Source organism: Condylura cristata, unplaced genomic scaffold (genome assembly GCF_000260355.1).
Source record: "Condylura cristata isolate star-nosed mole 26May11 unplaced genomic scaffold, ConCri1.0 scaffold00018, whole genome shotgun sequence".
NCBI lineage: Eukaryota > Metazoa > Chordata > Mammalia > Eulipotyphla > Talpidae > Condylura > Condylura cristata.
In genome coordinates, this window is record NW_004567119.1 from 14285734 (window position 1) to 14299926 (window position 14193).

General features: G+C 34.9%; 1 protein-coding gene across 1 annotated transcript in view; it reads left to right on the forward strand.

Annotated features, from left to right (window-relative positions):
- Nucleotides 1–308: 308 nt before the first annotated feature.
- The window catches only part of GLRB (glycine receptor, beta), a 61896-nt gene continuing 48011 nt past the window's right edge, over nucleotides 309–14193 (forward strand). The window contains exon 1 of the mRNA XM_004685351.2: nucleotides 309–460. Coding sequence (XP_004685408.1) covers nucleotides 339–460 — 122 coding nt within the window. The 5' untranslated portion in view covers nucleotides 309–338. The remainder of the gene's footprint in view (nucleotides 461–14193) is intronic.

Here is a 14193-nt window from a genome sequence, read left to right on the forward strand (position 1 = left end):
GTTAACACTCTAATCCATCAAAGTATCTTTCTAAACATTTAACATATCCTGCAATTCAATATGCAATTAAAGTTGCAATTTCATGCAACTATAGGATCAGAAGTTTTGTATACTTATTTTTTATACCTCATTGGGGTCTTATTTTCTGTGAATGATTATTTAAATTAACTTTTGCTACTAAACCTAACTATCACAAAGTATATAGTGAAATGTAACCACATAGGATTGAGCAGTGAGTAATAATATTCCTAAATCATCTAGCTGTCATTTACTTCATAAATGTCAATGTTTGCTTGTTCTTTCTTGTAGATCCATCTCCTGAATTTTAACTTTTCAAGATGAAGTTTCTACTGGCCATTGCCTTTTTTATTTTAATTTCTTTGTGGGTTGAAGAAGCCTATTCCAAAGAGAAGTCTTCAAAGAAAGGGAAGGGGAAAAAGAAGCAATATCTATGTCCATCGTATGTCCTACATGTCTTATATTTTTATATGGAGAAATATTGTTGTATTTTAAAAAAACTCAAATTACGGTTATTTATTGAAACATATCAGTAAAGTATGCACTGGCTTGGCTTGCTTCATAGGTAGAAAATGACAGGGTGAATAGAGGTTTAGAATGTGATAACTCTCATTTAAATTTAAATTTATAAAGTTTTATTCTTGCACTGGGCTTATATATTTTTTATAATCTTTTATAAGTGAAGAAAAGGGAATTACTAATTTTTTCTTATCCTAAATGTGCAACATTAATTGATTTCTGAGAGTCCCCATTTTGCACAGATTTCAAAAAGTTGACTTACAAAACATTCCTAACTAATGAAAACTCATGAAAAAATGAAATAGCTAAGTTATATTTTTAAGGTCTCTAGTTTATATTAATGCACAGCAGAAGAAAATTCACAGAGTAGATCAATTTTGCATTTCAAACTTTTTTGAAGGTTAGGCAATTGGGATATTTCTAAAAAAAAAAAAATTGTCATTAAATTTGAAATTGCTTCTAAAACAGAATCTGAATCCAGATCATCTACCTTCCCATCACCTTCAAAGATTTGTGTGGTATGGATTCTGTTCTTTATTTTCTATTAGGAAGAGTTCATCTTACTGGTACATAACAACAAATAATATCCAATATGTAAACAACTGACCAGCATAGAAATGAATAACTTTCACAAAAATATAAAGCACTTTTAGATAATAATATAACCTATGCATCAATGTGGAATGAAGATTAATTTCCTATATACGTCATTTTCTATTAAGATTTCTTCAATGCCATATTGATTATGGATAGCATTATTCCAGCATCATCTTTAAATGTAGGTTGTTACAGTTTTACAGTGTCCTGTAAGCGGTATTAAGGCACATTTTTGGAAAGAATACTTTGTAACGAAAAGATATTAACATTGGTGTCTTGGATACCTATATCCAATCTGCAATCTGGGAGACAGTATCATACTCTAGTCAAGTCTAGCATTAAGTAAAGCTCCTTTTAAAGAAATATCTCCTGAACTTGAGCTTCAGTCATCCTGCCTACACTATTCCACAGTGTGATGTTGGCACCACCAGACTTTTGAGTCCATGGTAGAATGGCCCTGAGCTATTTTCATGTCACCTCTGGGCTATCTCTACCCTTGGGTATGGGGTATGTGATGGTGCAAATACAGAACTAACCCCCACCTTCACTGTTAGTATTTTTGTTATGCCATATCCAGGAAATTAGAATTTTAGGGATATTATTAGACCTTATTCTACCCATAAAAGGATATATTGTCTTGGCCCTCCCTGTTGGCGCAGCAGGTTAAAGCACAGCACTGAGAAGCTTAAGCCACTTCCGCATGAGTTCGATTCCCGCGTGCCCCGGGAGGAGTCCACATGGCATGGCAGGCCTCTCCTGACCAGCCCGCTGCTCCCCTCAGCAGTGTACTTCGTTGATCTGCCTGTTCTGCTCCCCACTCTGTCTCTGGTGAATCCTCTCACCCTCCGCATCTCTGGCCTGTACCCCAGTTCTATATGAATAAATAAATCTTAAAAAAAAAGGATATATTGTCTAATTGGATGAGTGTCATCCGTTGGATGACACAGATATTGCATATGACTTGTAGTCATGGTAATTGTAAGTGTGGCATGAAGTCATCTCGGATACATTAGGTTTCTCTTGTGAGGATACTTTTGGTCTGTTGACCTCTACTTCCAGTCCCCCACTAAATATCATGAATCAGAGAGTTCTAGAAGGTGGTTTCAGGAAGCCTTATAAATACCCTTTATGAATCTTTTTGGGGATGTTTTGTCGCTTTTTGAAACTACATTATTCAATCATCTTAGAGACAAACTTCGCATGTACTAATGGTGTATACGTTGTTTAAGACAGACTTTCAAAGGTAAATGTAGTTCATAAAGAATGAGACTATAAAGTTTTTTTTTTTTTTGCTGAATATGGAAATCTCCCACTGGAAATGCAACATATATCCATCTGTAAGCCTGTATCACAGTATTTTATATTGAGTAGTTAGTTGAAATTTTATCTTTAATGTTTTCTACTACTTTTTAAAGTTTATTTTACTTATATTTTATAATTATGAGATTAGCCAAAGCTTTGTGAACAGCTACCAGAGTGGTAGTGCCCAAATCTGATGTATTGGAAAGTAGAAGTACCATGGAGAACTAGGTGTGAATATTGTTTGTTTGCTTATTTTATTAAGAATTTTGATTTTTTTAATTGCTGAATTGTTACCTAGAAAATTAGAGTTTTCTCTGAGTTTGATTGAACCCATTCTATTAAATTTCTTTGAACATCATGTTAAGAATCTCAGTTATAGTGATATGCTGTGAATGAATAAGCAAATTTGTATCTTTGGAATGATGCAATTTGCACATTCTGTATAAGCTGATTAAATATAAAACATTTTCAGTAAGAGGATATTTGAGATCACAAAATGGTGAAGTTCCTGCCCAGTGATACCTTGATTTATTAGCATTTATTTTTTATTGAGTAGTTAATGAAGCGATGAAGTTGTTAGAGACAGGTAGTTAATGTGTTGTATAAGTGTAGCAAACATGAGCAAAATTTCCCACTTTACTGTTATAATAATATTTTCCTCCAAAATAGTGTGCATAGAGGGAAAAAATGTTTGAAACTATAGAAGAAATAAAGGACAGGGCTCTTAGCCCTCTAAGGTACAATCTTGATGCTGAGTTAGCAATGCACAGACTTTTCCTGTCTGCTACTTTTTAAAATTCACATTATTTTGAGATGTCATAAAATAATACATATTCGGTTATTTTCATTGACTTTTGCCTTATAAGTGAAGCAGCAGTACCACATTGACAAGCTGCTTGCTAGATTTGCTTCATCATTTTTAGAGATTTAATATAGTATTAATATTTATACATAAAAAATAAGCTTAAAATTAGTAAACCATATTTTAGATGAAATCCTTGGATACACTTTTTACTTTACAGCTTGAATTTGACATTGATCTAAATCTAAATTAATTCCTCTGACTTTGTATATGTTATGGCTGAATGATTTTATTCAAATCGACATGCCACTGTGTCTACCGATATGCCACTCTTAACTGCCACATCTGTATGTGGATCCCAGCCCTCCCTGAAGAATGCAATTTCTATACATCCAGCACTTTGACCTGGCTAGCCTATCTTGACATCAGACTCACCTTAAAATGATCAAACTTGGAAAAATAACACCTGCCCCATCACACCTAACAGTATATCCTATTGCAACAAAAGATGCCGCTCCTTCCTTTCTTATCCAAATTGAAATCCACTTTACATGTTCTCCCTCTACCTTCGCTTCATAGTTAGTATTCCCCACACCTTCTCATTCCTTTGCCATCTCTGTCTTTCATTTTCAATTCCTGTGGACACTGCTTTACTCCTTCCCTGCCTTTTTGTAAATTCGTGCTGCAGTGGCTGCAGTTTGCTTCATAGTGCTACACTTTAATAAATCCATTGCGCCACCAGGGAGGACCCCATTTTGGTAAATTCTTTATTAGTCTCCCCGCTTTTTGTCTTCCTCCAGCAATTCCATACTAATCATTGGGTATGTTTTCTAAATCTTCAATCTAGTCAATTCAGCATTCTAGTGTTTAGAATATTTTCAGGTACTTTGTAGCTTTCTGCGTAAGACTGATTTTTTTGGCTCCACACAGCAAATTTCTTGCAGAGCTGGGCTTTGTTATTTTGATTTTGTTTTTAGGAGTTTTATTTTTCATTCATTTTTTAGTATTTTCATAGTTAAAGTAACACTGACTCACAGCATTGCATATAATTCACAAATGCAGGAGTCCACCTCTTCGATTGTTTTCTACCCAACACCATCACCTTTCACTATGGATTACACTCTGATAGCTCTAGCAGAGTCTTTCCATACCAGCTTCTGCCTCTTCCCAGCCACACTTACTTCATCTCACGCATACTTACTCACTTTCATTATTTCTGGCAAACATGTTCTGCAATCATCCCCTATAACTGTGTGTTATCATCAGTGGTCTCTTTCCCCACTAGATTATGAGCTCCTTGAAAGGAGTGTCTTTCTCAGTCATTAGAGATGAAAACAGTACCTGGAAAAAACTTTGCACAGTAAAATATTTCTAAAGAGTGATTAAAAATCTAAAGGTTGCCAAGTCATTATATCTGGATTTTACTAAGGTACTTTAACTTTTATTACTCCTACAGATATTTAGAAATGTGATCTCCAATTCAGACAAAAATGGTTGAGTCAACCAGACAAACAGAATATCTTTAGGCTGGATAATGATTCCTGTGAAATATTGACCTTCTGGCCAGAATTTTATCAAGGAGTCAAGTAGAATGATGCAGAGCAAAAGAGTCATCCACATGTAGGATAATGTAAGATTGAAAAATATTATGAATATGTGATCCTAAATTTAGCTATAGGATCCAGTATGACCTTTAAGAGCTAAAGTGATGGGCTGAATCCAAAAAAGATCAAAGTACCAGTTGTACTTTGGTCTAGAAATTATTGTGCTGGTTCAACTATAAGATGAAGAAAATAGTTTGGTAGAGCATCTTTAGAAAAAATATTTGATAGTATTGTGATTATGCTATAAATAAATGTGAATATGTGTGTGTGTGTCTATCTGTAGCTCACAAAAGAGTAGCTTTGTAGTTATGATGGAAATTAGTACTTTAGTAACTAATTATGCATTACTTACTTGTTAGAAAATTATTTAAAGCAAGTTTTCTAGTTTCCAGGACGTACTCATTATTATTTTCATTGAGAGAAATAAGAATAGTTAAGGCAATAGTGTCATGGTAGGAATTGCTGAAGGAACTGAAGCATGTCAAAGGTGTCTGCAGTTTTTCAGACAATCGTGATGTAGATGAGACCGTTAACTTTGCTTCGCACAGGACTAATGAGTAGAAACTTCAAGGAGGGCACTTTTTGCTTTAAATTAGGGAGAAATTTCTAGATATAATTGACTGGGAAGGGAGCTCTTTGTAACAGTGCTAAGGCAAGAGGGAAAATTAGTTGTCAAGGCATATATTATAGAATAAGCACTGAATAGGTGGAGAGAGAAGGTGGTGACATTTTTCATTTCAATTTGTGATATTTATATGATTCATGGAATCTAGTATATATTTTTGATTACAGCCTAATTATTATTCAATAGTAGAATGATAGAATCACTTAATTTTTTTTATCTTGATGAAGATTTAAATAGTTTTGTCTTTATTTTTGGTGCATTGTCTTAAAAAGTTCCACCACATTAAATGGTATATCTTGTATTATATAACATCTATAAAGTATATTTATGTTTAGAATGAGAATTTCCTACTTAATCTGTGGTGGTTTTACTAGCCTTTCAGGGCTTATCTGAGTTATTACTTTGTTTATGAAAATTTTTAAGTTATTAGAAGTTTTAGTTGAGAGTAAATGATTACGAATGAATAGTGTGGTGTGGCTGCTTGACACTTTCGAGGCTTGAACATTGATGGAAATACAGAGATTAGAAAAAAAGTGTTTATTTCATGATCAGTATTTCATATCTGGTGGCCATTACTTATGAGTATTAGAACTACATGGGCCTTTGCTCAGAAACTCATGGTAAGGTTTTGCAGGCATTAAATCTCTTGTTTGAGCAACTGTACTATGGGTGGTTTTCTTCAAAGAACAGAAAAATAATCATGTAGTATGTGAAGGTTTATTATTTTAGATGAGCTAGATTTCTTTTGCATGACCCCAAGTATAGAACTAAGACCAATGAGAGGATTAGAGAGAAAAACAAGTTCAATTTTAAGGAATTTGATTAAACATCGCTTTGATAGGGGCTGTCTGACCTATATCACTGGGAAATTACAGAATTTAAATGTTCTGTTCATATCTAAGATTTCACGAGTCTATGCTTAGAGGTAATGTTAAACTTCCTCATTTAATTTCATAGAATATTTTGTGTCTATATAGTATGCTTTGACATTTTATTAGATTTAATTCTAACATTCTTTAGTGCCTTTTATTTTCAAATTGAATCATCAATAATGTCAACTCTGTAACTAAATCATAAATACTGTATACTTGATTTTGTAGTGAATTTCACCCATTCATTCATGACAACTATCTGATTCAGACAAATTTTATTTGATTGTTTTGATACTTTAGTTTTTGTCAATTTGGTTTAGAACCATTTCCACCTTATCAATGGAAAAAAATTTAACCACGTTAATTTTAATATGGGATCAAATTTCATAATTAACTTACAAAAGGGCAGGTATACATCTGTATTCCAAGGTAGAATGATGTGTCTTTAGCCTGCTTTTTTTTCCCAAAAAATTAAGGAATTTGACTCCCAAATGTGTCCTGCTTGTTTTTCTTCTTTAGGTCTATATTTTATGCAATACTATAGTATATTTTTAGAAGTCTCATGGAGTATATCACTCCTTGTTCCAGAGTCCAAAGGCCTTTACAAATGAATTCCTCTACATAGACATCATATGGAAATTTACACTTAGAATTCATGAAGCAAATCATTCAAATTTATGTACATACAAATAGCTCCTCTGAGAAATAATGTATATATGAAATAGTGTTTCTAGAGCTTTGATTGGAATAACAGCAAAACACTGATTAAATCACTCTAAGAACGTGTTGGATAACTTGCCACATCTGACCTGTATTAGTCTCATATAAGAAAGCAGTAGTAGGAATTCATGATTATTTGGGAAATTTACTACTCCCAGCATCCTGTGAATTATCTTGTATAAATGAAGGACCTACTGGTAAGTGAGTGTGAAGTGTTTTACAATTTGTTGCTCTCAGCTAACACCATGGACAGGGTTGATAGGATAATCCAAAGATCTTACTGATAACATCTGTCAGTATCATCTGTGAGTTATATATTCATTTGGCTGGAACTTCTTTGATTTCTTAAAAAATCAATTCTACAATTTGACTTCCAAATGTGCCCTGCCTGTTTTATTCCTCTTTAGGTCTATAGTTTATGCAATACTGTATAAAATATAGAGTACATTTTCAGAAGTCTCCTGTATTTTCCTTGCTTACAAAGAAGCATATCACTCCTGTATTCCAGAGTCCAAAGGCCTTTGAACTGGATATCTCCAGTTATTTCAAGCCTCCACTGAAATCAGGAATCAAAGGATTTTGTATGTGGACTTGGTATTGACTGGGCCTTTGTTTTGGTTCCACAGAACAAACTTCATTCAGCTGCTCCTTTAATGCCTCTGTTTCTCTCTGTCAGTTGGTTTCTGTTTCAGTTTTTAATCTACTCCTTTCTCCATTTTATCATCCAATACCAACTTTTCTTTAAGGAAAATATAAGTCTTTGCTCAGAAACTCCCCCAACACTTGGAGCTCTGTCAGCTCCAAAATGGCTAGAACATTGTCCTTTCTGTTTCCTTCTGCTCCTGACTATAACTGATCAGCCACCTTTCGCTGTTATTCCTTTCTTTCTCTGCTAAATCACTGCATTTTACCATATATTCAAATCTTGGATTTTACCAGATATCCATCCTGGGTTCTTTGAACTTCTTACTCACCACTTTTGCCCTGAGTCATGTCTTTTGTTTTTGTGTTTATTCACACATCTTTATCTCTGAATAAAACTGCTCTTTTGAGTTCCAGGTTCATTATCATTAAATTTCTACAAGATCTCAAAATTAACACATCAAACCTTCTCCACACTCCATGTCCTCCCGCTCTGTACCCAGCTCTTCATGAGAAACTGGCGAAACATCTTTAATTATTTTGTATATTTCTACCTTAATGATCTCATAATTGCTGCTATTGATCTTGCTCTGAAATGACTCTCACCTGTTTCTCCTCAGCTCAACTACTTATTAGGCTCTAGTTGTTCCACCTTGACCCTGTTATTACCATTATGTACCTAGACTCCTGACCTTCATGCTTTCTTGTCCACTTTACTACATCATCTAGGGCAGAGACACTGAACAGCTGCTCTCAGAAAGTCCCTTTACAACCTGAAACATTTTCTAGGACACAAAGAACCTTAAACTTTTGGGGATATCTGCTGATATTTTACAAATTCAAACAAATTACTGTTATTGCATGTTAACTTGAATAACTTATTTTTATGAAATTAACTACATTGTTTTACATTGTTCATATTTTTTGACTGGCTTAATGGAAGATAGCTGAATTCTGATTTTTTTTTGCATTCAGTTTGTTGTGATATATTGCTTTTATTGAAGTGCGTGGAGAAAATATGACTTCATGTATTTGTGTATATATATATATATATATATATATATATATATATAGTTGAAAGAATATTTAACATGTTTTTCTCAATGTATTTACCAAGTCATAGTTCACTATATGTTGCTTTAATCAATATGTGGTTATTTGGAAAAGAAGAAAACAGGTCCCAAGAGATGAAGTGACTTTTCTAATGACTCACCACTAGCTGGAATCTGGCAGTGAATTTCTGAATCCTAATCCATTGTTTTTAGAAGCATCTCTCTTGCTGTGTTTGTACTTCTTCAGTTGTTGCTTCCATTAATAAGAACACATTTTTCTTTATCTTGATCTCCTTACCCTTTGCATATTGATTAAAGCAACATATATGCTTTCTTGTGGACTTCTACTGAGATTAAGGTTTATTGCTGTTTTTTGAAATAACAGATGATCACTTTCTGATCCTACAACCTTCCAGTCTCTCTGCTCATAGATGTGTATCTACCATATACAACTTAGCCATTCACTTGACAATGGTCTTCAGTTTGTATGTCAGTTACCAATGGAGTTTTCTAAGGAGGAACCGATTATGAGATACTATCATGGGAAAACAGTGTATGATTTATTCCCTTGTCATACTGTATGTCCTCAGACAATAAGATTTACAAAGGCAGCCCCATAAAGGAAATGAGGTGTAAAACATGTGGTTGGTTCCCTTTGGCTCTGCTTTCATAAGATAAACAAGAGCCAATTTTTTTTTAGACATAAAAGTAAAAATTACCTGTTTATGGTTATGCATTTGGGGACATTTTCATTTGACTTTTCATACAGAATAGTAAATAAGCTTTAGGTTTAACCTGCCAATAATTCTAATATCATCTTTTATTTTCTTTGTGTAGTCTCTTTTAATGTAGATATGGATTTATGCAAGTGCTTGTATCTGTCTATATGAGTAGTTAACACCTATAAACATAAACACAGCAGTTACTTTGTATGCATTTTAAGCATTTCTGAAGTATACTACATCCACAGAAATGCACTAGTAAGTATACAGCTTAATAAGTGTTCACATGTCACGGTAAGCAGCACCCAATTCTAGTTATACAACATTACCAAAACTTTATAAGCCACTTCATGTCCTCTTCCAATTAATGCTATTTTGAAGATTACCATATTGTATATTAAATTTGCCTACTTTTGAACTCTGTAAATAAGGAGCAAGTCTCTAAGTATCTTCTTTAGCTAACATCTTTATTCCATTTTATCAGTAGGATTCAACTACAGTGTTAAACATAGCAAAAATTCATTCACTGTCATTGCTATATGGTATCCACCATGTCAGTCATTATACTATATTTTTCTATTCCAGTATTCATATCATTTGGGTTGCTTCCAAACACACACACATATATTCACAGCCTATTAATAACTCTTATCAAGAATCTATAAATAACTTAGAAATCATTAAGAAAAAGGACTTTCTAGAGCCAAAGGCCAATCAGCATATAAAAATGATCAATTTCAGTAATCATCAAGATAATGCAAATTAAAGTCATAATTATATAACTACCAGCATGGCTACAATAAGAAGGAAAACACGAAGCATTGATGAAAATATGAACACTTTCAACTACCATATAAAGCTGGTGAAATGTCCAACTGGCATAATATTTAGTAATCTGTTCCTAAGTATCTACTAAACTGAAGATTTATACACTGTGTCCCAGCCACTCTATTCCAAGTGAATATGTCCAGTGGAAATATATGCACATAATTTCCAATAGCCATATATAGAATGTCATGGAAGCATGGTTTCTAGTTGCCAAAAATACATTTTGTAAGCTTGATTGTAAACTTTTTATGCAGAGTACTAAAAAAAAATTTAAACTAAAATAGCATTTAGCATTCTCTGGGTTGGGAAACTTAAAGTTTCTAAGTATAAATATTTCTTAAGTGGACTAAAATAAGAATCATTTGAAAAGTTGAAATTGAGACTTGACCTTAATCTTAGGGTGGATATCTATGTTATTTTTGGAAATATTGTGTATTTTCTTGCTTATCAAAATTGGTATATATAGTCAGTTCTGGCTTGGAATGGAATGGAATGGTAGTAGTGCTATTGTTATCTCTAAATAAAAGGAATAATCATTAGTATTTTGAGTGTATTTATAATGTAGGGTTCTGGGATTTTACAACACAGGTGAGATTCTAACTCAAAGCAAACAGAAAAGTATTTCTTTTGGAATCAGGAAAGCTAAATATATTTTAAAGAACATTGTAGAGAACAATATTGTTGAATATTCCTGGTAGATCGAGAGTGAGGGTTAAGGATCGATCATTAAGTTTGACAGAATTTGACAGATTTGTTGATATTGCCAAAATTTGTTTCTGTAGATGGCCATTTACAAAAGTCTTTATTATTTTAAAGCCTTATTTATTTATATATACAAGAACTGGGGTATAGGCCCTAGGTGGAGGGTGAAAGGATTCACCAGAGACAGGGGGTGGGGGGACAATGAGGAGGATCTACTGAAAACCACTACTGAGGGGTGCAGTGATTGAGACAGGAGAGGTCTGCTGTGCCACTGAGGTCACCTCCCTGACTGGGACAGAACTCATGCTGCAGTGGCTGCAGATAGCACCATCAGGGAGGCCCCTAGATTGGATTTAAAATAGAGTAAAAAGAGGAAATGGTGAATGAAAATTGTAGCATTTTCCTAAATAATTCTGATGTGAATGGAACAAGAGAAATAGATTATTGTTGGAGCGGCTCCTAGGTCAGGAAAGAAATAGTGATGCACAAGTTGATGAAAGGGAAATAGAGAAAGCTGATGCTACAGGAGAGCCAAAACAACTGCTGAAGTGATCCCTTCATGGCACAAAATTGCAGACAGGAGGAACATGTCACCTTGAGTTACATTTTCATCTTTTTCCAGCTTATCTCTGGCTGGCAATGATAGATAGAGGAAAATTAGATAAGCATACATTTTCTTCAAAATCATATTAAGTTGGGAACTGCAAAGAGAGATATGATCTGGAATCAGCATATGGCCCCTCTAACCTTGCCACTTATTCTGCAGTCAGACACAGATTCAGAGTACAATACCACAGTTAGAAAGTTTTAAGGATCAGAGTTGATAAATAACAGAAGTTCAACTATAATTCTGTTAAGTCTCCATAATACTATATAAACCAATATCTGTACAAGCTGTGCAGATTTTTTTTGAAGATTTACTTACTTATGCACACAAGAACTGGGGTACAGGCCAGAGGTGCAGGGGGTGAATTTTTTTTTTTAAACGTAAGTTTATTTTTACATCATTTTGTACATTTTTTTTTCCATCACGATTGTAATCCCCACGGGTTTCCCATCACCAAATCACCCGTGTGCCATCACCATAATCCCGTGCATTTTTCTTCACCCCCCCATTGCAGGGGGTGAATTTACCAGAGACAGAGTGGGGAGCAAAACAGGCAGATCTACTGAAATATACTGCTGAAGGGAGCAGCAGTTGAGACAGGAGAGCTCTGCTGTGCCATGTGTGTCACCTCCATGGCTGGAGATTGAACTCGTGCTGCAGTGGCTGTGGATAGTTTCATAGTATTGCAACGTAACCCATTGTGCTACCAGGGAGGCCCAACCTGTGCATATTTTGATGGACTGAGACCCTGTAGTGTGCACAGATAACCTGGTTATAGCTCATCATTTTGTCTCCTTGGATTCCAGATTAGTTTACACAGCTCCAGTGTGTTTACTTTCCATGTATTTCTCTGTCTTTGGAATGTTAAGGATTAATCAGTATTGCTCTAATTACCTCTCAATGGTGTGTGAAATTTTAAGGTCAAATCACCTGAACAGGAATATTAAAGCTTCCTTATGGATAGCAAATGAAGTCCTTATAATGGTTTAGCAAGCAGAGGGAGGAATCAAGAATTCAAAAGACCTGAACAACTACTGTCTTTTACATGTTACCCTAAACACTTCATCTCAGAAATGAAATGACAATAATTAAGACAGTTTTTTTGGAATTTTTATGTATGTCATTAATTATCCAGGACAAACAACTTACTTAAAAAAAAAACAAAAATTACTAAAATTCTAGTTGATAATGTTCATAATGCTTCAATCTCAGTTCTTGTGAAAACTCTTAAATATTTTCCTAATGAGTCTCCTTTTCTATATTCATAATCACACTCTGTATTTGAAAGTTTTTGTCACTAGGTGCTGCTAGAATTTATAGTATAGAAATTGTCGATTATTTTATGTTAAGGAATATTTGAAGTACTTATTTTTAATTTTTAAATCAATATTAACTTTACTTCTATTACATAAATAATTTGTAATTATATTTTCTGTTAGAATTGATCACTAAGGACAGTTAAAAGGTAACTTCATTTATGAAGGAGCTGACGTAGGATTTTTCAATCTAAGTTTTGTTTGAAGCCCCAAAGTAAGAATGTAACAAAGTTGGGGAACATATCTCAAGCAAGATGTATAAGAAACTATAACCAAAAACTGCCTTCTTGACCTTAAGCTCACTTCTACCTCATGACCTGAAAGGGTTAAGACTGAAGAGACCAAGTAAGAGAAACTTGGGAGCCAGTTGTGCAGGTGCTGTGGTATTTCCCGCCCTCCCACCACAGAGACTGAAGGAAAATGCCTTTCCTGATTCTCAAACCTCCAGAGAGACAGAATTATTGTCCTTGTGTATTGGGGGCCTGCATAGCAGATTGCTACCTGACCCCTTCACAGAACTCTTGGCTGTGACTATTGTCAAGAGGAAGCAGAACTCAGAGAAGAGTGCGGTTGGGAGGTGAAAACACATTTTATTTGTCAGGAAAAAGAATGCTTGGACATTTATTATAGCTCAGATGTGGGTCATATAGAGAGACTATGAGGAGAAAGAGGACAGTTGGGAGCTAGAGGGAGCAAGAACACATAGCTGGCTTGAAGTTCAAAACAAAGGAACCTTGCCCAGAAATGCGTAGGGGGATGTCAGAACCTCTACAATGTCTGTGAGGCTTCAGAATTCCCGGGCCTGAGCTTGGAATCAGCAGTGGAGCCGGCAGTTGGAGAGAAGCATGGCCATTTCATGGTCCTCAGAGGGGATTTTGAGAATCCAAAATCCAAGCCAATGAGGGAACACAGAACACCCCCTTTTATGGCTTCTGCCCACACCCCCTTGGCCTAGAAGGGCCTGGCGAGGGAGAGGGGGTTTCATTTTTTGAATTAAGTTCAACCTTTTGATGACTACCAAGGACTGGTTATCTTCATTATGTAAGTGACAATTTTTTAAAAAGATTTATTTATGCATACAGAAATGAAGACAATTTTTTTAAAAAGATTTATTTATGCATACAGAGGTGCAGAGGCAGCGAGAGGATTCACCAGAGACAGAGTGGGGAGCAGAACAATCAGATGGAGGAAGTACACTGCTGAGGGGGGCAGCAAGCAGGTCAGGAAAGGTCTGCCATGCCATGTGGGTCACTTCCAGGGCAGGT